This window comes from Python bivittatus, unplaced genomic scaffold, assembly GCF_059951505.1.
Source record: "Python bivittatus isolate LINGU-HERP-01145 unplaced genomic scaffold, Pbiv_v1 ctg000480_np1212, whole genome shotgun sequence".
Lineage (NCBI taxonomy): Eukaryota > Metazoa > Chordata > Lepidosauria > Squamata > Pythonidae > Python > Python bivittatus.
In genome coordinates this window covers 75618069-75642941 of record NW_028277075.1, presented here as the reverse complement: position 1 = coordinate 75642941, position 24873 = coordinate 75618069, and the positions used below count along the sequence as shown (strand labels likewise).

Sequence of the window (24873 nt, the reverse complement as noted above, 5' to 3'; positions counted from 1 at the left end):
TTCAGTGGATGACCTCAGGTTCTAACTCTGTGAGAGATGGAGAAACATTCCTTTCTATCCACATTTTGTGCTGTGCTTCTAGCATGTCTCCCCTTGCCTTCCTTTGTTCCGAGTTAAACAGCTCCATTGCTGGAGTGCTTCACCAACCCCAATTCACTTTGGTAGCTCTTTTTTGCACTTTTTCTAGCTCTATAATCTCATTCTTAAGCTGCAGGGATCAGAACTGTCACCACTATCCAAGTGGTCTCACCACTGACTGATATAAGGATGCTATTATACTGGCAGTTCTATTTTAAATTTCTTTCTTCATGATTCCAAGCATGGAATTTGCCTAGGTATGCATATGTGTGTGTATACGTCTCTCGGCCCCCTCCACACCCATACCCCATACCCCACACCCCAAACACATGCACATACTCTCACAGGAGTGACATCTTCATTGTGATCCCAGGAACACTTTCTTGGTGAGCAAATCCCAGATCAGATCTTAGTAAAGCATGGATAACATTTAGATATTTCATGCGAGCGTGCATCACATTACAATTATTTATACTGACTACATTTGCCATTTTCAAGCCCTTTCACCCAATTTGGAGATATCCTTTTGGAGCATTCATAGTCCCTTCTTTGATGCTTTCGCCCTCAGCAGTTTGACATCAGCAAATATAGCAAACTTATATCAGCTTAAGAACACCGTTCCCAGCACTGATCCCTCTGAGTAAACTCAGTGTGAAAATGACCTATTTGTTCCAACTCTGTTTCTTCTTTTTTAACCAGTTATCCATCCAGGAGAGCTGCTGCCCTCTCATTTCAGAGCAGCTCTGTTTGCTTCAGGCAGCAAAACATTTGGAGAAGGAATGGGAAAGCAGCATGGACACAGAACGTACAATGGGAGCCAGTCCATTGTCACAGAAATAGTTTGACCCCGAAAGGGAAAGTGTAGCTGATTTGAGATGCTCTTGAGAGGAGTGAAAGTAGGAGGAAAGCAACTCTGGCTAAAGGCTTGGAGGGGCGGGACAGCTTAGTAACCCTGCAGTCTTGGCAGATGCCCTTAGTAGAGCTTCCTCCTTCTCCCTTCTGTCCATTTTTTAATCCTCTGCCCTGGTCTCCAACCTGCACACCTCCCAGAGTAGCTGCTGCTGGCTCCTTCTTCTCCCTCTTGCCTTGCTCATACCCTTGCAGAAGGCAAGCAGACAAGCAGACATGCGAGCTGAAACAGCACAGGTCACACCACTCCAGAAGCCATAACTGGGAGGGGACCTATTACCAGGTTTGCTAATGAAGCCCAGTCCCTTAACAGTTGACAAGATTTCTCCTCCCAGCAAACAACTGCACATGCACCAGCTCATCATCTAGAAAGTCAGTGGTCCCATCCTCCTTCCCCCTTTCCAAGCCTAAGAAGGTTCAGAGCAGCTGCTCTTTTAGAACTGATCTCTCTTGCGGTACTAAACTCAGACAGTGTGTGCCTCCGGGGGTAGGAGCTCTGAACTGGCAGGACCAGTGCCCAGATTCATCTAGGAGGACCTTGGCTCAGATCCTTGGGGTGACAGTGCCCTTGGCATTTCTACGTTCTATGGCGAGTGTCAGTATTTGAAAGTCAATGATGACACTTTGAAACAATTTGGTCATTACACATCTGGATTTCCCTGGCAGCGTATTGTATCAGATTTTACATCTATATGCAAATGAGCAAGGTTGTTCCCCCTCATTTCTCTGAAAAACAAGTGTGTGGATGTTTTTCACTGGGTTTGATTGATATGGAAGGATTCACGTATTTTGCTAAGCCATTATTTGCTTAATTAGGGTGTATTAAATAAGTCATACTTTGTGCTCACCAAACATGTTATGTTAAAATCATGGTTTGTAGCCAGTAGTGGCTGGATTCACACAACAAAGTAAATCACAGTGTAGAAAAACATACTTAGGCATAGCATAATGTGTGAACCAGGTTGATTTATTGCCCTCCATTATGCGCAGCAGATAAAATGCTGTTATGGCTAACACCATTACATGTATAGCCCTTGATGTCAAGATCACCATCAGAGATGAGCCACTAGCAAGCAAAGTTTCATGTAATTTGACATCAGTAAATGGAGTCAGTTTATACTTCAGCTAACAGTCACTGAGTGTGGCTTAATCATGGCCATGCATGTCTGAATCAGCCCTGTCTGTAGTAAGCACATGGATAAATCAACTCAATATCTTTTGGATCAATTCAAATATATTGATCTAAATTGAGTTAGTTGGAGATGGGCAGCAGCAGGGGAATTAGTGAGGTGGTTCCCTTATTTTTAATGTCCTTTTATTCTTTGTTTTATTTTGCTTTTTATATTTTTAATGCATTTATTTATTGTTTTTAACTTTGTTGTATGCTGCCCAGAGTCACCTGGGGTGAGATGGGCAGCTTTATAAATTGGTTTAATAAATAAATAAATAATCTAAGTCAAATAAAATAAAATAAAATAAATAATAAAATAGATTGACAGATGTCAGAATACTGGGAGTTTTTCCTTCTTCAGGAAACCGGCTGTCTCCTGTCCTTACAAGCTAAGATCTGTCATGAACGCTCAGTTCAGCCTGACAGTGATTTTGTATGGGAAGATCAATTGATAAAATGTACACTTCACTTCCTACTTTGAACATTTTCAAGGGGGTTAAAGGTCCACTTTTCCTTCTGCCATATCTTAACCTAGTTTTGAGAATATGAGCTTTTTTCTTCTTAAAGCTGACTGGAACAATCAACAAGGAGAAGGTGGGTGAGATAACCCTCTCTGCTCCTCAGGACTAGCTGGGGAAGAAGGCCAGGAAAGGGTTAGCCCACACTTGATTCTGGGGGTCAGGCAAGTGTGACCACATTAAGATGAATCACCTTAACTAATGAATTATGTCCTGGATCTCATGGAAGGAAGCTAGACTGGAAAGCACTTAAAAGGGGATCAGGACAGGTTGGGTGAAATTCTTAATAGATTTAAATAGGTCATGTTTCGACAGATACCTGGGCTTCCCGAGGCTGGGTCCCAGCTACAGCTCATTCGTGTAATGAACCGCCCCCCCTCACCGTTCTCTGCTCTCTTGGGCTTGCCTCCCCCAGACTCTTTGATGAAGGCCCCACCATAAAGGGGCACAGAAGGGGGCGCTATTGGAATCCCCTCGCATTTTCCTTAGATCCGACTTTTTAAAATTAAAAAGTTAACTTCCTGGAGGGGAGGGCAAGGTAAAGGCCGCCTGCCTCTCCAGAGCTTTGGAGCCTTTCGACAAGGGGTCGCTCGAGTCCCCCTCCTCCCCTTGCCTTCTGTAGGAATGTAGCCCGAGGACAGCTCAACGTTCGCCCGGCGTCGGCTCCCCATCCGAACAGGAGCGTCTCGCGTTTACCTTAAGATCCCCGAGGGCTTGGACGGGGCGGAGAGAGGGGAGCCAAGCTGTGGGAGATGGAGCTTTCTGAAGCTGGAGGGCTTTTCCCGGAGGTCTCTAGAAGCTGAGCGACAGAGGGGAGATGCGTCCGAGATGGGGTGATGGAAGAAATCAGTTCTGGGTGGGAGACCTCACTGTGAGAGGTCCTCTGAGGAGCCACTCGGTGGGGTTTTAGGGCACGTGGAGAGGCTTTAACGTGGGACATGCGTGCATGCATGGCGCGCGCGCGCTCTTAAATTCTATCTAGAGGGTCTCTGTCCTCACAACCGTAAAGCTGTCCTAACACCGGAGAGCCTGTAGTGCTAAAGTGTCAAGGAGACTGGTGCTGAGGCATAAGCCCTTTGGAACTTGCAAGTCTCCCCCTCTGAAGCTGCCCCAGCGGCTTTTCGGAGGCACAGCCTTTTCATTCCAGGCCGGCGAGGCGTGCTACAGGCTGGAGAAGGGATTCCTAAGTTGGAAACAGTTTCTGGCTCCCCCAGACTTCTGAAACACTTTCTCGTCTCGCCTCAAGACCTTCTAGCTCTCCAGAAGCTCTACTTGACCCTCGCACGCACGCACGCACACACACACACACACGCCTCCCCTAAGAGGCTCTCGGGTCTTGAAAACGTCCGCAAGCCCGATCGCTTCCCCGAGCTCCGCGCCTGGAAGTTCCAGAGCGGCTCGGACTTCCGCGGGCGCCCCGTTCTGTCGTTCTCGGCAACTCTCCCCGGCTTCCCAGCTACTCACCACCAGAGTCCGATGATGTTGGCTGGGCAGAGCAAGATGAAGAAAAGCCCCAGCTGGGACAACATCCTGGCGGTGGAGAGGCAGCGAGAAGCGCCCGGAAGATCGCCGGCCGTTGGGGCGCCGGCCCCTTCTCCAGCGCGGCGCACTGGGCGCCCCGGAAGGCGCAGAGGGAGCGCGCGCAGGGCAAAGCCGGCTTCACTGGGCTGGGCGAGCGGTTGCTCGCAAGCCCCGTCCCGAGCGGAGGAGGAGAGCCAGGGAGGGAGGGAGGGACGGCCGGCGAGTCTGCTTCCCCTTGACAGGCAAAGCGGAGCGCGGGGAGGGGACGGCGAAAGGCGGGGGGGAGGGGGCTGAGCGAGGGCCAAGCGGCACATTCCGATCCGAGCGCACCGTGATTGCCATCTCCCGCCGGCCGGGACAGGGGACCAGCGCGGATTCTCTCGAAGGAGAGGCCCGTCTGGAGAAAAGGCAGGAGTCGGATTCCCATCCGCCCCAGCCCAGCTCACCAAAAACGTCACTTCGCCTGGCATAAACGGCTCGCCATACCTCCACAGCCATACCTCTGTTTCCCAATCGGGGCTTGGTGGACTCTTCTACAAGCGGGTGGTTTCCATCAGCGGGACAGCTTTCTGGAGCCGCTTCCTTCCAGCACCGTAGCGTGGGACTCTTCCTAGTCGGATCCCCAAGTCACCAACACCGTTCTTCACGCAGAGACTGGGGTACTTTGACTCCCTGCCTTTTAACTGGGTTTCATCCCTATCTGGTCACAATGCCAAAGGCCTCCTTCTTTTCTCCTTCTGGAAGCAAGGGCTCCATTTTGAGTCTTCATTGCCACACTTCTTATCTTTAGCCTCGTTTCACTTCGTCCTGTTGAAGCGCTGGATTCAGCTTAGCTATCTGTTTTGGAATAACCAGCGCCACGCGCCTTTCCAAATAATTTGGGTAATCCTAAAAAGACATAGGCGTTTTCATCAGAGCAACAAAGTGAGTTTCCAGCACATACTCTTGGGACAGTTTTCATATCCTCACCCAGTACAAACTGTTTAAAAATCAGTGATTAATAGCAGATGCATGCTTAGGAATGTGCAGAACCAGAACTGATCCAATTTCTACTCACACATTTCGCAGCCCACAAGCCTGTCACCATAGCCACACTTTGGTTCTGCTCTGAAAGAACTATCCCCTGGCCAGGTCGAATTATTAGCTGCCCTCCAGTTCTGCCCCTCTCGCATGCTTTTCAGTCTGTTTGGCTATACCCCATTTCCTTGGGACAGCATCCCTGTGGCAAACCTAGCTGGACTCTGGCAATCTGGGGCCTCCCAAATGTTGCAGAACTACAACTCCCATCTGCCCTCCAACTGGCCACTCTGATTGGGACTGCTAGGAGCTGAGGTTCAGCATGATGAATTCTAACTGCAGTATATTTGCCTCCCATTTATCTAATATACAGCTAACTTAATGGTCAAGGGAGTGCCAAGACAATACAAGTGTGCCTGTGGAATACTGAACCTATTTCTGTCTGGGTGCCAAACTGACTTGGAAGACTGGTTCGTGCCAGCAGTGGGTGGGGCTGCATGCACGCCCAGAGCCACTCGCATGCACACTCCATTCAGACACACACAATTTGTCATTCGAGCACGTGCGCCTACACAGCACACACACATTCCATTCACAGCCTCTCCTTCCCTCTCTCTCCGTTCCTACATAGACATTAGTCACACATACTGTACAGGCAGTGTTCACACAACACATTCAGTCAGGTCAGTCAAATGCTTAGTCATTCCATTGGCATGATACAGAAAGCCTGGCAAGTATTAACCATGTTTTTATGTTATTTATTTTTATTTTGGTGGCATATTATCCAAACCAAGTTCATTGGGTTAATATATTCCTGAAGGCATTGTGTGATCTCAGGAAAAATGGGTTAATTCAGTATCTAGGCTGAGTATGTTGTGTGAATCATAGTGGAGGCCTTCACAGAATCTCTAGGGGCCTTGCATTATGAAGCAAATGGTGAACCAATAGAGGTGGTTAGTTATGAGCCAAGTGCCTGTTCACCTACAAGTCTTGCTCACTTGATAACCACAGGGAAACTTCTGCCTTCTATTACAGATAAAATAGCATTTGTCTACGTTGTTTGCTGCTCTAAGGATGTGTATGAATAACCTATATAAATACTAGAGTTGATGCTATAATAGCATCACCAAGGCTTTTCATACTGCCCTCCCCCTCTGTTATCTCTAGCCACTTTTTAGAAGGAACAAATACATTTCTGTATGATCAGTCCTAATATGGTACTCCATTAGTAGAGTGGGCATTGATTCAGATTCAGGAAGGTTCACCTAAATGCTGCATTTTGTAATTTATTGGCCACTTATTTAAAACTGTCCATTTGCCCACTTAAGACTGCAGTCCTGTGCATGCTTTTCTGGAAGGAAGCCTTGCTGAACAGTGTGTGGGGCTTTCTCCATGGATACCTGGACAGGCTTCACTGCAGGACATACACACTTCTTGGATAAGCCTTATTGGATGGAGGCTCAGGCTGAATGCTTTGGTCCCCAAATATCACGTTTGTAGCCCTGGGGGTTCCTGTATTCACACCTGGCCCATAACCGATGGCATGGTTTCCCACCTTCAGGAGAGGGGTGGATACACAAAATTGCTGTTATATTGCCCTAGTTCTAACATGCTTTTAAAAACAGGAGAATCCCCCCAATTCCAAGAAAATAAGAAAATCCCTGCCTAACTGGACACAGCCACGCTCTCTGCGCATCACTGACCGTCCACTGCAGCCCTCGCCCTCTCAAAAAATGTTAAGTGCAGATTTCCTCGGCCACAAAAAGGTTGCCCATCCCAGCTACAGAAGGAATCTGAATGTGGAAAGTCTTTCTTCATGCTCTGCAGTGACTAGAACAGGCTATCAGCTGCCCATTTTACAGAACCAGGAGGGGAAAGGCCCAATTTAAAGTCATCCGTTTGCCTAAATCCGCTTTGGTGGATGAACTGGCAGGTGAACTGAAGTCTCACGAATCCAAGTCCAGCTTAATCCCAGTTTGGAGTGTGCATATGTTTGTCAATCAACCCATCTGCATTTGTCTGCTTTGAAGCTGCCCCGCCTCGGCTGGCATAAAAAGCAAGGTAAACTGAAAACTATATATACCCACAAGAGTCACATGTAAGAAATCGTGCTCGGCGATAAAAGATTTCCCACCCGTGAGAAAGACTGGCTACTGTGTGGCGTTTTTTCTCTCTTGTTTTTACGTACCCCAACAGTTTCTATAAACAAGGACATTTAAAAATACTTTCATATTGGGAACCATTCCGCTCGCCTGTTCGGCTGTCGCCCAAGTCGACCCGCTCCACCCCACTCTTGTTCTGCCTTTCTGGGCTGCCCCAATTTGAATTATGTGAGCATCGGCCCAACAGGGGGGTCTACCCCCCCCCCCCCCAAGGTGAAGCCCATGAGGAGGAGAGCGGATCCTTATTATGTGCCATCAAGTCATTTTCAACTCCTAGCGACCACATACAGTAGATAGATTTTCTCCAGGACGATCTATCCTATCCGTAAGCTGGTCTCTAACCTTGCTCCTAGGGGTCGGTAAACGGGGAGCAAGGGGGCTCGGCTGCCATGTTAATGCGCCCGCAGGGAGTCTCCCCAGCCTCACTGTCCTCCCGGGCAGGCCCGAGGAGCAATCACCGGTTCCCACTCCCGCACAGCTTACCACGCCCCCTCCTTTGAGCAGAGGGGCCAGCGGGGCAGGTGAAACCCCTTTATCTGATTTTCTAACCGCCCAAAAATCCCTTTGATTTCCCTTGTCCCGGGGAGTTCAAAGCGGGAAGAAAACGAAACTCTGTTTGCCGCAGCAGCAGGTGCGTCCGATGGCAAATCCCCATTCATCATCGCTGCTGGCTGTGTTGGGCTGCTGGAGGGGGACGTGGCTGGCCAGCTGAGCAACCGCCGCGGAAAGAAACTCTCCGTTTGCAGCCTGCCATGACGCCGCCGCACTCGCGAGCCCTGGGAGCAGAGGCCCGCTGAACCCCCGCCCTGCCTGCCAATAGCCTGAGAATCTCCTCCGCCCAAATTTGAAAAGACCAGTCCTTTCTCCTCCGTGTGTGTGTGTGTGTGTACGCACGCGCACGTGTGTTGAATGCCCATACTTTCACTGGCCCGTTGGATTGTGCAGAATTCATCCGCGGTCACATCACACGGAGATCGTTCTTGTCCTGTTGACCGATTGGACAGAAGCAAGAACAGACTGAAGCGGAGAACTGGCGTGGACAGGGAGCGGCTTGTCCAAGGCCAGCGGAGCAGAGCTGCGTGCTGATATCCAGCCAGGCAGAGAGGCAACACAGTTTTGGGAACAAGCCGAGATAGGACAATCACTCCCAGAGACTGGCCAGCTCACCTCGGGGCTCAGAGGGTGGCGCTCCTAACCAGAAAGGCATGGGTTCTTGGTGCCCTGTGTGGGGCCTGATTCGTTGCAGAGTACAATCCTACACATACCCACACAGAGGGTGAGCAGTGCTCCAGCCAGTGGGAAAGGTGCTTGTGCACTCTTGGGTCAAGGCGCATGGCTTGCAGGCCATGCACACCCCTTCCTGGTAGAAACTCATCTTTGCCCTGTAACTCCTGGCCCTTTGCTGTCAGGGGAAGGGAAAAATCTTGGCTTATCCACAGAAGGAAACTGCTGACACCAACATTCCCTGGATACTGGAAGGAATTTTGACCTGTTGTTTGTAAAAGGGATCAGCAGTGCTGGATTAAAGCCCACCTTGTCCAGCATCCTTTTTTTCCCCAGTAGTGCCCACCCAGGGGCCTGAGAGGTTTACAGCCATACCAGGTAGTAAAAATCCCTCTCGTTTGTCTCTCAGGAAGTGATCATACACTGCCTCTGTACATGGAAGTTCCATTATCCTCTGACAGATAAATCTTTATAAAATTGTCTCCAGACTCACAGGCTCTATTTTCTTCTTTCAAAGCAAAACCCAAGATCCACCAGTAGGAACTCTGTGCAAAACAATGGCTTGGGAACAAGCCAGTTGCTTTCTACAAGTATTATAGTATTACAGTAAAAATTTAATAGAGGATCACTGAAAATGAGATTTGTACAATAAGGGGGCAAGTTATGGGGGGGGGAGAAGAAGAGAGGAGGTTTTGTTTTGACTTACAATTACAGGATAAACATTTTGGCTGTTCCACTGCACATCATCCAAAATCTACCAGTGGGATTCAATCTGTTTTCTGTCCTGCTCTGATTTAATTCCTTTTTAAAGCCGTCTAAGCCCAAAGCCATCCTCATATTTTGTGATAAACAGGCTAAGCTAATCATAATGTAGTTTGCTTGATTTTTGGCTTGGTATACTATACACACTTAGTATTTGCAGCTTATCACTTGGCACAATATGGAAACCAAGCCAATTGTGGTTCATTCAGCTAACCATATTTAAGCAAACCATAGCTTGGAAGGATGTGTGATCCCAGTCAATTTTTCCCCCTAAATTAAGTGTCTGTTTCACTGGGAAATTCAGAACTCAGACGTTTTGAAAGATTGCTCCAAGCAAGATCTCAATGATTTGTTTCTTAAAATAGGCCATAAACTATTATTCACTATACTATGCTTGTCAGTGGTTATGAAAATTACATTAAACTGAAGTTGGTGTACTTAATTTAGGCCATCCACCTACCTACCTACCTTTCTTTTTCAGAGAATTCCCCCTCATTTCCCTCTGCACAATTAGGTGGGCTTTCTCTCTCCCAAGGCTTCTCCCCCTCTCTTGTGGCATGGGAAAGTCAATCATGACCACCTCAGAATGAATGCAGGAGGGTGCGTGCGATGCTTTGGTTTCCATGATGCTATGGTTTCCATGCAACCCTCCGTTAGAGTAACTTAGGATTGGTCATTGTATTCTAAACCATTTCACCTGCTGTTTCTATTTTGTCTCTTTTCCCTAAACGTAGGGTTTCTATCACATAGAGATGGCCACACCCTCTTGGGATGATGGGAGCTGTACTTCAACGAATCTCCAGGGCACCATGGTGGGAAAACCTTGCTAAATGGTCCATGATGTGTGCATCTAGAGAAGCTTTTAAAGGATCTAAAGAGAGTATTCATTACTGTAGGTGGGCAATTCCTGGTTTAAAAAAAATGCAAGCCAACACTCAGCTGACCTGCCCAAAGGAGCAGTTAAAAATAATACTGTACAGTACTTCCTCGGACAAGAGAGAGCACAGAAATCAGGAAGGGGAGAAGAAGCAAAACTTCTTTTATCCACTTGCAAGATTTCACTCTGGAGTCATAAGGAAACACGTATCCAGAAGGGCCTCTCCTTTCTCTCCCCCCAGCCCCGCCCCAGTTAACGGGTTCCCTCCGCACCAGAAGGTACGGCCAAGGCTGCCCGAACAGACGACGCTGTTTCCGGCTAGGCTAGGTCCCATCATCTTTCTGTAGGCGCAGGCACGGGAGGCGGTGGCGAACACCCAGGAGGTCCTCCTGCTTCCCCGCTTCGCAGAGGAGGAGAGGAGTCGCGCTGCTCCACTCCCGTCCCCTACGCCCTTACGCGGCGGTGGGAGGGCTCCCGGCGACCGCCCGAAGGGCCGCCGCAGGTCCACCGCCGCGCCCGAAGGCCAGGCCCGAGCGGCGAGGCTTTCCTCCGCCGCTCTCCGGCTCGGCTTGCTGGAGCACAGCGACCCCTGGCAGATGGCAGACGAGGAGCGAGCGCTTCGGGACAGCAGGGACTTCAAGGGGCCAGAGCCACCTGTCGCCAACGCGCGCTCCCGCAGGCGTGGGCTGTGCGCGGCGGCCGCGACCCCTCCCCGGCGGCCTCCCGCACTCCCTCCGCATTCGGGCATTGCAGCTCTGCCTCGACCCCCGCCGCTCCGCCGTCCAAGGGAGGGACGGAAATGGACGATCCCGCTGCGGGGAAAGCTCGTCTGTCTCCAACTCAAACAGCCGCCCGCTCAGCAGCCGCATACTTTCCCAGCGCTTCGCGTTGCCTTTATTACCCCGGCCGTCGGTGATTGAATGCCGGTGGGCCCAGCTCCTGCAGTGAGGTCATCGAGCCATGTTTGTGACATCCCAATCGTCTCCATAGCAGCACACTGTGATGTCATCAACATGGGGTTGCGACCTCACCGCGGGGGAGGGGATGATCTGGTTGGAACAACAAGAGCTGTGCCCGAGAAGGTAGCTGGTAGCCATTAATCCTGGGAGTGTTTGCTGCTGCTGCCGCGGCGCAAGCAGACTGTCCAGTAGTTTGGTGGAGACGGCAGAATTGGTCAGGACCTTCCCTTTGCAGCCTCTCGCGCCCAGCCTTAGTAAAGAATGCAGGAATTGGCCGAGTGTGGTGGGTCTGGAGGACTTCCATCAGCACACCTAGTCCCTGGGGTCGTGCGAGGCAGGCTCACCAGCCTGCCCTTCTTTAGGGGGCATAACTCTTCCTCCGCGAGAACATAATTAAAAATCAGTTGGCTATGCTTTGTCTGCACTCCAGCCAAGGCCTTGGGGCAGCATGGTTACTAGATTTCCTTGTGACGCTGAACTAGCACTGCACTGTTGTTCTAAGGGTGGGGAGAACAGTTGTGGAGAGACTATCCCAGCGGAAGAGGGTGGCCTCGGGCAGTGCAGATCCATACTGGACACCTCCTTTCCAAGCTTTCTATAGGAGATGTTATCAGGAGGACCCTGGAATGATTCCAGTAGAATAAGATTTTGCACAGCGCCAGGGCTCTGGTAAGCCTCCATTGTCTTCCTCACATGCTGCCTGCCAGATGGGGGTCGACCACGATTCCCATCAACCCCAGCCAGCATGGCCACTAGGGATTATGAGATCTGCTGTCCACAGGAGCTGGGGAAAGTTCCATGATGATTCCCCTCCTGAAGTCATGAAAGGCACTGGGCTTCCTCTGGCTAAAAGGCAGCCATGTTGATCCAAGGAAGACCGTTGCCCTTCTCAGTTGTCAGTCTTCTTGGAGGGATTGGGATATAGCAAGAAAGCTGACCTCGGAGGGCACCGATGTTTTCCTAGGGTTGCCACCACTCGCATTCTTATTTTTCTCTCCCAGCCATCATGCAAATTCTGGCAAGTGCTTCCAATCGAAGAGAGGAGGGTTGAATGTGGAGCCGTTGGTGCTCTCTGAGCTTGGTAAGTGCTTCCAACGCTTCTTGATCAGAAGCAACGAAACCCAGCTCCTCCCCGGCTAAGGGGGAAGGGTTCAAGAGGCAGCTGCGGTTGGATTCCCTGCCCAGGGACAAGCCAGTGTGTGTAGCACGAACAATGACGTGGTCACTTCTCCCACACTGGCTACCTCTAACTCCTCTGGAATTTTCTGTAGCAAGAATAATGGTGTGATTATTCCATGCATCTTGCTCCACTATTTCCTTGCCATTGCATGCTTCCCTTGCAAATGGGGCATTGATCACAGCACCAGAGGATGAGACAGCCCCCTCAGCAGAACTTGGAAACTAATAAAAGGCAGCAAATCACCATGTACTGTTTTTTTTTTTTTCCAAAAAAAAAGAATGACTGCCAGGAACACCATTTGGATTTCCCCTTTCAAGTACCAAAATAACTTGTAAGACATAGCATGAATTAATGGGTACCCTATACACTCTTAGAACTGGCACATGTTCTTACATTTATCTTTTCTCCCTTAATAACAGCCTTACTGCGTAACATATTTGTATTTTCACAGTTATTTCAGTACCCTTCCTATAGCGAACAGCAGTTTCCCCTGCCTTTAAATGCCATGTGGAACTAAGCTCAGAAGAGCCCTGCTACTTTTCAAAACGTGGAATGCTAAAATAAAGCCCATGTTAGACTATTCAACACATTTCATGTGCATGATCTTCCAGTAAACCCTGCTGGGACATGGCAAGGTTGAGACATGTTATTTGTCCCCATGAGTGGGCTTTGTTCTGAGGTGGAAGGGAGAATGGTTTCTCTAAGGCTACCTGAGGAACACTCAGCAGAGGCAAGATCTGAACTGGGTTTTTTGATTCGTAGCTCAGGCTGTAGCTTAGGCATCATATTTAAGCCATCACTGAAGCACCTGATAGGATTTGGATAACCTGAGGGAACTGTGGCATGTTACCACCGGTATTTGTGCAATAAAGAGCAAAGTGGTACATCTGTGATGCTGTGCCGCTTCCTGTATCATCATCCATCTTGTCCAGATGGAATCATGACTATCGTAGACTTGACAGCTCCTGAAATTTGGGAGTTTGGCATTTTAAATCTTCCTTTCTTGCCTGTTTATAAGAAGACCTATTCTGAACTGAGACAGGAAGATGAGCTCCTTGCTCAATCCCAGACCTAAGCGGACAGCAGCTAAAGATGCTTGAAGCAAGTCTGCCTGGTCCTTCAGGACCCTGGCTGCTTGCCCAGCAGGCTTGTTTAAACTCAAGGCGAAGGCTCCCTGCCCTGCCACCAGAGGCAGGACTAATCCGGAATCAGTTTAAGGCCTCACCTTGCAACTTCAGGTTAAATAATGCAAACGTCACAGAGCGGGTTGGATTCACAAAGTCTCCCTCTTCAGAAGCCCCAGCTGGTCTTCTGATTGAGGGCTCTGCCGCTGGGAACTGAGAAGCAGGAGGCCCATTCATGTCCTGCCGGCCCAGACAAGCAGATGGGCTGCCAGTAAAAGCGGGGGGGGGGGGGTGTTTGCTGAGCCAAAGCCTGTCCACAGATCACTGGAGACTCCCATCTCTGTGTAGCTGAGAGGCTCTTCTGTGAGACAAGCCAGTAGCATCCGCAGGCTTTTTGTGACACAAGCCCATCTTCCGCCTGTAGATCTGCTTTTAGCTAGATTGCAAAACAATGGAGGAACATTGCAATAAATGTCAACATAATAAACCCTTCTTTAAACAAAAATTGGACTGGATATGCTTAAAAAATAAGGGTACCAGCTAACTGAAGGGACCTTTTTAAAGTTTTTTGCAAAGCAAAGGTGGGGATGATGGTCTGTATCTCTGAAGTGTGAACAAAGGAAAAGGAAAATCTTTGTTGATGAAGGAAAAGTTTCCAATTACTGTTCAGTGTCATTTCTGGATTATTACTGTGGCATGTTGATGGATAGCCCAGAAAACAAACAAGTGGATCATAGAACAAATCAATTCAGAGTTCTCACATGAGGCCCAAATGACCGGGCTCAAATTACTGCATTTTGGACACATTATGTAAAGACCTAACTCTCTAGAGAAGTCTATAATGCTGGAAAGATGGAAGGAAAGAGAAAAAGAGGATGATCAGCAGCAAGGTGGATGGATGTGATTACAGTGGCAATAGGTACGTAATTGGAAAACCTGAAGGGCAAGGTTGGGAACAAATCATCCTGGAGAAAGTCTGTGTGGTCACTAAGGGTCAACACCAACTTGATAGCACATAATCAACGTTGATGGACATCAAATCTTTGATTGGGATGAGCTTCACAACACTTATAAATTGGATGGGATGTTAGAGGTCCTTGCTCAGTTTAGGATCTAAGTGCAAGGAACAGTGTCCCTTCTGATACATTTAAAAACAGCACTCAGATTTCTCTTTCAACTTCCCTTGCAACAGGAAACCAGTAGGGGGAATGCAGACGGTCAAAGCTTGGGGTTTATCAGGATGAGAGTCACAGCCAAAGGTAAAAGAATACAAAAGGAAGAATGAAGTTGCTGAACCCAGTCCAGTTACCTCTGGGAAGAAAATGTGGAGTACATAGGGACAGCAAAAGATAGCAAATACCTTTGCATTCTGTGTGCTTTTGTATAAATATGGAGCTATAAAAGCAAATTTGGATATCCTGGAGGGTGAAAAACCTATGTAAGGCAATGAAGGAATCAGCCAGACCAGTGAAAGTAGTGAGAGTGGGTTACCAAACCATAAAGTTGAACGCGTTTCTAGCAGATAGCCGTCTAGCCTCCACCTGAACACGTCCAATGGAGGCCTGTGTTCATCCTCTCAAGGTCATTGGTTCTGCTGTCAAACTGCTTCTTCAGTTAAGACTGCTCATCCAACAGTCAATCAGAATCTGTCTTCCCGTAACTTAGATTTATTACTGCATGTCCTGCATTCTGGGATGAAAGAAAATAGTTCTCAACCTTCTCCTGTGTGACAGGTATTTAAAGAGTGCTGTCATATCATACTCCACCTTCCCCCACCTCTCCTTCTCCACAAAGCTAAACATGTCCAGCTCTCCAAATCCATGTAGAATAGGCCTTCCCACCCTGGGGTGTCCTCCAGATGTGAGTTCTGAACAGCCAATTCTGAGTGTTGGAATTCCCACCTGTCTGGGGAACACCATGTCATCACAATTTAATAAATGTTAAAATCCTGATGTTGCAGTATTTGAGTAAATTCAGCCTAGTGAAGAAGCACAGGCAAATCCAGTTAGTGGAGATTAGGGGTGCATGATTCAAATAAGTAAGGGTTATTTTTATATCCTGATTATAATAATGATTATTTCCTGATTTATTCAACAGCTACATTTATGGTAGGCTAGTACTTTTGCCACATTTTTCTTCTGAACCGATATCCTTGCTCTTCTTTCAGTGCTCTACCACTGCCTTTTAGGCAGAAGCTCATTGCTATGTACCCTCCTGCCTTCTCCATCAAAAGCCATCTGGAGTCATTGCATGAGGCCAAGCAGATAAGGTGCACAGGACCAAAGATAGGCCACGTTATGGTGGCACATTGGGCTAAATCACCCACAAGTACCTCTCTTTGTAACAAATTGGCATCCCAAATCAGTCTCATCAGGCAGCTGCTTCACTCTGCTAATGATAGATCTTTCTTCCATATTTGCTCACTCTTCCCTCAGTCCCATAGGACTCTCTGCACTCTTTTCTTCCTTGCTCCATATCACTGTCTCTCCTTCTTATCTTTGCTCTTTGTTGCTGGGCTTTGTGGTAAGAACAGCAGCACACGCAAAGCTTTCTTTCTCCAAACATTTCACGCACTGAGGCCATTTGGCTGGATGCAACATGCTGAAAATTGATGCCAACTCCCCGAGTCGAGGAAGGGAAGGCCCACAATCCTCTATCCCCATTCCAACAATGACTGGCCTGTGGACCACAGATGTTCCCATAAAGAAGAGGGAATAGGCTGCTGAAAAATTTAAGCGTTTGGAATCCCTCCAGGGAACTGCAGTTGGGCCGCAGATAATATGCTGTGCCTATTTTTACAATCGTAGTTATTCTTACTGACAATAATTAAAGACAATAGTCAAGACATGGATGCCAAGAGTGTCCCAACACATTTTCTAAAGCGATTAGCATGAGGGAGAAGGAAGGATGGCCATCTTCTGAACTGGTTTGGAACAATCCTTCTCTGTTTAAATGTGCAAACACCACATTGTAATGTATGAATGTCATCAGCAGCAGGCAAGTCTACCAGGAAAACAGTGGTAGACATGGCTAGATTTGGGGTAAAATACAGCATATCTCTGTCACAACTACCCAGGTGTTTTCTTGGTGAGTATTATCCCTCAGTAGCATAACCATGGCTCAGAACAATGCATGTATGAATGTCAAAGGCCAATGTTTTGAGGCTCTGAAGATCTCCAAGAGTTCTTCTATGGAAGAATGCAGGGAGAAGGTGCAAACACATCTGGAAGCAGTGTGTTCCAGTGGATGTAGCCCAGGCATGGCTCAAGAGATGTGACTGCAGCAGTGCTTGGCAGCTCTTCTTTCCCGACAGTTTAGTGGAGGCTACTTCTGGCCACTTTCTTCTCAAGCAAAAATTGGACATTTTGTGGGGTGGCCCTCTGGCTTTAAGCACAAACTCTCAGCAGCAGAATCTGAAAACCATCCACCCAGCTTCTTTCTGTCCCAGATTGCATTTTACTATTACAAGCCTCGCCTGCGTAGGAGGCATCTAGCAAGGGAAAGCAGCCAACTCTGACTGGAGACAGAGATAAAAATCAGGTTTGCTTAGGGCTGAAGGCAAGCAGCCATATGCAACAGGGGCTGGGACACCACTGCCTTGCTGGCTCTGCAAATGCACTCCCCCCCACCCGAGTGTTTTAAAAAGAATCAGCTAGAAAGTATGTAAGATGCAGATTTTTTCCCCCTGCAGCTGGGGGCCCCTTTGCATTTCTCCACCCAACCGGACAGCTCTGGGCAGGGACTTGGCTCCAGAGCTCAGGGTCAAGAGGCCGGGCCCCCTTGCTGGGAGCAGCGGCTGTGCTTCGATTCACACGCTGTCCTTAGGTTTTCTGGAAAACGCCTTCTCTCTGATCATTACTTGCAGGCACTTCAAATCCTAATCAGCCCACTTGAAAGGGAGACATGGACCTCTTTGGGAACTGGGCCTCATCACTGCCAGGATCTCCTGATGAGAAGGACTAGACTCCATTTGCTGGTATCGGCCTCAGCCTCCATGCTTTGCTGAATGCGGATTTTTTTCCCCCAATCTGCCAATCAAAGCAAAGTGGGAGATGCCTCCTAGGATTTTCCATCAAATTCACATCTTACCTCACCCTGAATATCAGTAGCATATTCAGCAAAGCAAAGCAAAGCAAAGCAGACAAACAAAAGAGACACAAATGGCAGATGAATTTCAAATTCAAAGCATTGCTCCTGAGTTTGTTATCTTGTCCACCCCGATAGAGAGCAGCTTGAGGACAATCATATGAGATATTTCTGGCAGAAGGTCACAGTTGGTGCTGTTGAGTAGCCTGAAGTCCAGAGCAGCAGCAGCAGCTGTTGCCACTGCCTGCCTTACTCCTCAGGTGTTTATTTTCTTTCTTTCTTTCCCTGGCTCTCTCTCAGAAAGCCAGTCTTGTATATTACAAATTGAACCAGAGGAAAGGGTATGAAATGTGTGCTTCTCTGGCTCCCTCTTGTGGTTGCTGCTAAGAGGATGGAAATTGTTGCTCTTATCTGTAGCTGTTTTCACATAAATCCTGCACACATAAATCCTGTAGCTGTTTTCACATAAATCCTGCGGAAAGGCTTTTTTAGGACATTAGTCCTCAAATGATAGATCAAAAGAGTATTGAGCTAAACTATATGATACTAAGAATACCTAGCACTTTTAGGGAAATTAGATTTATGTAGAGCTTGTATTTCTTCCAGGAGCTCAAGGTGATACTGTGCATCTTCTTCTAGTGAGTGACTGGCCCAAAGCCACCTGGTGAGCGTGTGTGGCTGAGATGAAGTAAGAGGATAGGATACTCCAGAATTACAGCTAGACTCCAGGGCTGTGAACCTATTGCTCACCACCACCTGCTCCAAGCTTGGTCAAAAAACACTTAAGAGTTCAGCCGTCCTCAATCACTGGCTCTTCAGATAGGTCTGGGCCAGAATTCTCAGGGTTGTTTTAATATACAGTAGGTGTGAGACGTAGCCTGCGGAATGAATCCAACCAGATCACTGGAATGGAGCAACAGATCAAGAGTGCTCCAGAGCAAGGATGTGCATGCGGAGGGGTCATCAAAAAAGTCAAGACAGTGGCTCTGACCATGTGATTGAAGCCCCACCCCTTGCATGTATAACACACATTTAAAAGGGCAGTGCTTCGATTGTGTGGTTATGGTTGCCATCTTCACTTTTTTTTTACATCCTTCCCCCTCCCCCACCCCAGGTAGATGCCCCTTCTCCAGACCAAGAAAGGACAGAAGATATATTTGGATCTACTGCGAATTGCAATAGTTTGCTAAGGACTTCTGAATCCCAACTGCTTCACACAGCTGCAACAAAATGATTGCCCTCCCTAGGGCCTTAAATTATGCCAGTGAAATGAACATTGATTTAGGTAACCAGAGGAAGATGGTTACTTCTGTGGAAAGATGGTGTGTGCCTGCCATTACAGTTACTCAGAGCAAATTCTGGACTCTTGAACTCTTCGATTCTCTGTACATGTCTCTTGAATCAGGTTCCAGCCGGTGGATCTATTACAAAACACACTGGATTCCACAAATCTGAAGTCTACCATCCCCTCCCTGGAAAGAGAGTCTTCCCCAATTATTGAATGTCAGCCATCTTCAAGAGAAAATCTGCTCTCTCCATTGCCAATCCATATCCTGCCTTTGTTGCATCAGTTCTGAGTGCCAAAGAGTATTGCTCTAACCGGTGAGCGTCCCACTCATTATAGCCAAGGTGACAGGTTTTCTCCTCTGGCTTTGCAGACACTCCCTTTCAGCCCATCACCAAGTGGGGAAAACATCCACCAATTAGAGCCCTGCAGCAGGAACAGGGAGTCTGATTTTAGAACTCTCTTTGGCTTCTCCAGACTGGTTGTGTACCACTCCTCCCACACCTTTCTTGGGCATCTATCGAATTAAATGAATATGAAATAAATAAACATATGGGAAGACCCCAGGATGGAAATAGCCCTAGAGAAAGGGAAGGCAGACCTTGCCACCACTGTGCAACTGGCTAGATTCGGTAGAGTTGGACAGCTGCAACTGACCTCCTGCTGGGTAGCCGCGGTCTTCACTGTGAGCAGAGAACTGATCACGACTCACAAATATGGGAAACTGGCAAATAAGCAACAAAGGCCCAGCAATGTCCTCTTCTCTGGACATTGCAATGAGGCAAAGTGGGGATGCAGTTTAAAATACTGCTGAAGGGGAAGAGCACGAAATATCCCCCTCTTATTCTACGTGCAAGTGGTGCCCTGTTTTCTTTATCTTCTTAGAATCCTGGAGATAAGTTGGAGTAGTCAAAAAAAGCAGGAGGGGCTAACAGGTGTGAAAGGAGCTCAGAAAACCAAGGGCTAGTGAAGAGAGAAAATGCTGGGTGCTGAGATATGGTTGCAGCAAAAGCCGGCTAGCAGTCAGAGAAGGAGGAGCATCCAATCACACTTCTGATCATCCCATAACAGCTCAGCTGTCCTTGCCTTCAGGATAATGGGTGACCATATGTTACAAATTTTGTATCCCTTGAAACTGTGGTGGGATAGTGTAGGTTAAGGAGAGGAGAAATTTTACTTTTATACTGATATGCTTTCCCCACTACTGAATAATAGTGCCATTCACCCATCCTTGAATCAGCAAGAGGCTAGTCTGGCATGACACGTGCTGTCCCCATTGCTGATCCCTATCTGGGCTTCTCTCGCCTCTGTTCTCAGTTACTGCTAGTCACCCATATCTCAGTCACTGTTCTCAGCCACTGCCAGCATCACTCCAAGATAATTGGGGACAAGGCTTAACTGATTTCATATCCTTTGAGGCTGCCCTTGGATGGTGCCAGAATAAGGGGAAAATATTACTTTAATATTGATGCACAGCCAAGAAAATACATGCTTCTTTCATTCATGGGTTCCCTTCATTCATGGACTAATAATGCAGTTAAGACAATATACGCTTGTTTCATTAATGGGAATGAGATGAAGGCAATGTCATGGGGAGAGGGCAGAAAAAGATATTGCCAGGGCACGTTTGTGCTTCAGCTAGGCGCAAATGAGGACAGAGTCCTTGTGAGGACCTCTTCATTAATGGGCTGGGGATGAGTTGAAGACAATATTGTGTGGCCAAAGGAGAAGGCGGAGGTTGTCAGGCCACGAAGGTGCTGAGGTTCACTGCATGTGGGAGAGAACTTCAGGACAGTAGAAAGCCATGCCTTCTATCCCTCCTGGCAGCATCCGCTAGAGGGAGATGGGGAATCAAATTAACGTGTTTTGTCCTTGAGGTTAAGGCAGCTTCCAATCCTTGCTTTATTTTCCCCTCATACGGGCGCTCTTTGTTATGTGAAGAAATAGCTGTTCAAAAAGACCAGTGATAGGGTTAGGAGTCAAAGAACTTGGCACTAGCTTTCAGCTAGGAAGTTCCCCAAATTCTGTGCCATATTTAGAAGAAAATCCTGCTTCTAATTCCCATTTCTGTGTTTTTAAAATTACTAAAAGAATTATCTTCATTCCAAAATAGAGTTGAGGGTACCATTCTGAAATCAAATCAAATCAAATCTGATTTGATTTGATTTTTTTATTTAGGTTTGAAATTTGAGGGTACCATTCTGAAGTTTTCATCTTTAGCATAAAAATGTCTAAAATGACATTTGCATTCTCCGCAAGGCATGCATTCCGTTTATATATCATTCCAAAATGGGGCACAGATTTGTCTGAAATCTGCATACGCTATTTTTTCAAATTACAATAATGCGATTGGCTTCATTTGGTCATAATGTGTTGCATGAACTCAGCCACTGTGGTTAAATTATTGATCTTGGCTTAGCATATTATGTAAATCCAATTGTGGCTCATTCAAGCACATCATGATGTAGCACAACATGTGAATCAAGTCTTCCAATAAAGGGAATGGCCAGTCTCTCCAGCTTTCAGGTAGAAAGAAGCCCAAGTCCATCCAGAGCCAGGCTTAAGTGACAGAGTAATTGCAGAAGAACAATAGTGAAATCTTTCTTGAAAGCTCAGATGATTCGATAAGGATTCTGGCTAGCACAATCCACGTATCTGGATAAACCAGATTGGAGAAGCCTGGCTTAATAGACCAACAGCTACCTGCTTCATCATGTTACCAGAAGTTCACTCACATGCAAGACCTAACCTGCTGACAAAGGCATTTTATCCACCTGTATGCCCAAAGAGCATTTGTGCACTCAGTTTACTAGATTCCTGCCAGCCACAGACTACCATTGGAGGTTGAAGCATTCTGTGTACAATTACAACTGAAAGGAAATACAGCATAGGGATAGGCTAAGTCTAGCACTTCGCTGGTAGCATCCTACCAGGAGACGGCTCCAAGAGCTTATGTTATGTGCACAAATGCCTGGAAAGAAGCAGATGGAAATGACCTCAGATTAGCAATGCCTTAGATCAGTGTTTCTCAACCTTGGCAACTTTAAGATGTGTGGACTTCAACTCCCAGAATTCCCCAGCCAGCAATGTTGCCAAGGTTGAGAAACACTGCCTTAGACAAAGAGCAGGCAGAGGGATGCAGAGCAAGTTTCTATCTCAACCTACTTCCCCTTTGTGGTCAGCAGACCATGAGATGCTGAAGAGTCCGTGCCATTGGATTTGAAACTCCAGCAACTACCACCTCAACTCCATCCTATGGGGATGGCTAAATCTTCCCAAGGGTTGCACAGCTGGAGGTTTGATAAGACAAGAAAACTCTGAGACCCCTCAATTTGTGGTCTAGTGGTATGCTACCTTTCTCTCTGAGGCCTGACGTTGTACTTCATCTATTGAAATGTTTGAACTGTGCTTCTACTATGCCCAGCTTGTGTATTTGGAATATTTGTTTTAGCAGAACAGCAATAACATTCCAATTCCAAACTTCTTTCCAAGTATCAAAGAGGGATAAATGCATAAATGCAGTTAAGAACTGCATTATGATGGCCCTTCTAAAATTTAATGATTCAAGGACATCTGTAATCTGTTGAAATCTTTAGGCAAAGGTAGCGAACTGTTTCCTGGCCCAGACTGTAGACCTAGTCCCACCTCCCGACAACATTCAGTACTTCCTGTGTCCTGAAAGGGCAGCATCCCCTGTATTTTCCTGCATGAAGGGCTTTCTCCTTTTGGAAAGTTTGTCATGCTTCAGCTGAGATGCCTGCAACATGACTCTCACCTATGGTGAAAGATAGAGCCTGGAGAGAGGGAATAGGCCAATTGTCCAACCGTGCTTAAACAAGGCTAACAGATTCACAGATATTCCTCATCTTAGAGAGTGAGCCGATAGGGAGAAGCAGAGGGTTCCTGCACTTTTCATTAAAATAAAAACCTGAGAACTTTTGCAGGTGTCATACTGCTTTTCTCATTTTTGTACAAGCTTTACTAGTGACACAGGAAGATATTCTCCCATTCCAATATATTCTAATACCTCAGTGCAATGTATTCTTTCTAATACCTCAGTATGAGAACTAGTTTGGTGTAGTGGTGAAGGCATCAGGCTAGAAACCAGGGAGACTGGGAATTCTAGTCCCGCCTTGGGCACGAAGCCAGCTGGGTGACCTTGGGCCAGTCTCTCTCTCTCTCTCTCTCTCTCTCTCTCTCTCTCTCTCAGCCCTGGGAAGCAGGCAAGGGCAAGCTACTTCTGAAATCTTACCAGGAAAACTGCAGGGACTTGTCCAGGCGGTCACCAGGAGTCAAAAACTAACTCAGAGGCACCAAAAAAACCCCCCAAAAAACAAAAACAAAAAACCTCAGTGTATGCATCCACCTTCAAAGCACCCAGATTACTTTCAAGGTCTGTCTTTCTCCTCATTTTCCATTGCCAGGCATATTGTAACTTTAATTAAGACCTAAGGGTTCATCACCTTTATGTCTGACAGACGTCCTGTGTTTCTGAAAGATGCTTAAGTGGCTGGAAATCAATCTGTAGCTGTGTCTAAATGCAATGCTAGTGCAGCTTTACTGCATTAATCCAACGATGAGGTTAGTTACTATGCTAGAATGAAGGGGAAATTATATGTCAGGTAAAATACATAGATTCAAGGAACATCCCAGGACAAAGGTTGCCCTTAAACTGACTGATAAAGGGAGTTAATGATTAGCAACATCACTTGCAGAAACACTGGAACCGCAGGTCAAGGGCTAGGTCTAGGGCTCTGGAATTTAACACACTTCGACTGTATTTGCCTAGTATCTTATTTGAGCTATGGGTCCCACAGATTTCTTTTTTTAAGCACTGGTTCTCAGCAGGGTTCTTCTAAGAATCTGACAAATTCAGGGAAGAATAGTGGATAGTGAATGTTTCTGTGAGCCCCAGACTTCCTGTTCACTGCATCCTATGTTAAAACACTTTTTTCCAGTTGAAGTCAATGGTGCAGTCAATGTGAATATGTAGGGAACCCCAAATTATTAAAATCACTGTTGAAATTTTATCTAAATAGCTGTACAGGTAGTCCTCGCTTAACAACTGCTCAGTTTAGCAACCATTTGAAGTTAGGACACTGCTGAAAAAGTAACTTTATGACCGGTCCTCACACCGTTGCAGTGTCCCCGCAGTCATGTGATTGAGATTCGGGCACTTTGCAACTGGCGGGTGTTTACGACCTTCACAGTGTCCTGCAGTCACATGATTATCATCTGCACACTTCACAGCCAGCTTCCGACGAGCAGAGTCAATGAAGAAGCCGGCAGTAAAATCGCAAGTCATGGTCACATGATGCCTCACTTAATGACTGCATCACTTAGTGAAGGAGTTGCCGGTCCCAATTGTGGTTGTTAAGCAAGGACTACCTGTACTGGCTTGAATTTAAAATATTGATCCAGCTAATATTGTTCCATATTTTGGATGGGATCGCCTACATACGTGGATCTGAAGGTAATTGCCCCCATTTTCCCCTCCCCACCAATAAGGCCCTCCTTCTCAGCCCTGAAACAGGTGTGGTAGAACAGAATTTACTCAGAGATAGCATATTCCTTCTATTCCATATGTACCAAACTGATCATAATAGAACAATTGTTAAACTAACAAATCCAGTGAGAATATATGATGACAGAACTGCAACAGGCAATTTTAAAACAAGCTGGGACATGACTATTAATTGCCTGAGCATCTCTCTAGGGCTTCAGCTAAACGCTGTTCATTCTTTTCCAATCCATTAAGATGGAAAAGAACTAATATGTGGGGAGGGAAATAAGGGAAAATGGGGGGGGGGCGGAGATTTCTTTCTTTTTAAGATATGTTAATCTACAGTAAGTAAGGTATTAATTTTCCATAGTGATTCAATTTCTAATTTAATTGTTCCAAAAGTAAAGTCCTCTCCCCCCTTCCCAAAAGTGAAGTCATAACATATCTTTGCATGCATGGAAAGCACTGCTACTCAGGGCAAATCTAAATACATCTAG

At 47.0% G+C, this 24873-nt stretch overlaps 1 protein-coding gene across 3 annotated transcripts in view; it reads right to left on the bottom strand.

Annotated features, from left to right (window-relative positions):
- Positions 1-4884, bottom strand: part of WNT6 (Wnt family member 6) — a 42967-nt gene extending 38083 nt beyond the window's left edge. Inside the window, exon 1 of one of the 3 annotated variants that reach the window (XM_088146369.1) lies at positions 4698-4884. Coding sequence is in view for 1 of the 3 variants with exons in the window: in XM_007419817.4 (XP_007419879.1) it covers positions 4141-4205 (65 nt within the window). In the remaining 2 variants the exon portion in view is untranslated. Of the gene's footprint in view, positions 1-4140; positions 4361-4697 lie in introns of those variants that run through there. The other 2 variants (XM_088146370.1, XM_007419817.4) reach the window with 2 other exon arrangements.
- Between the last annotated feature and the right edge of the window lie 19989 nt (positions 4885-24873).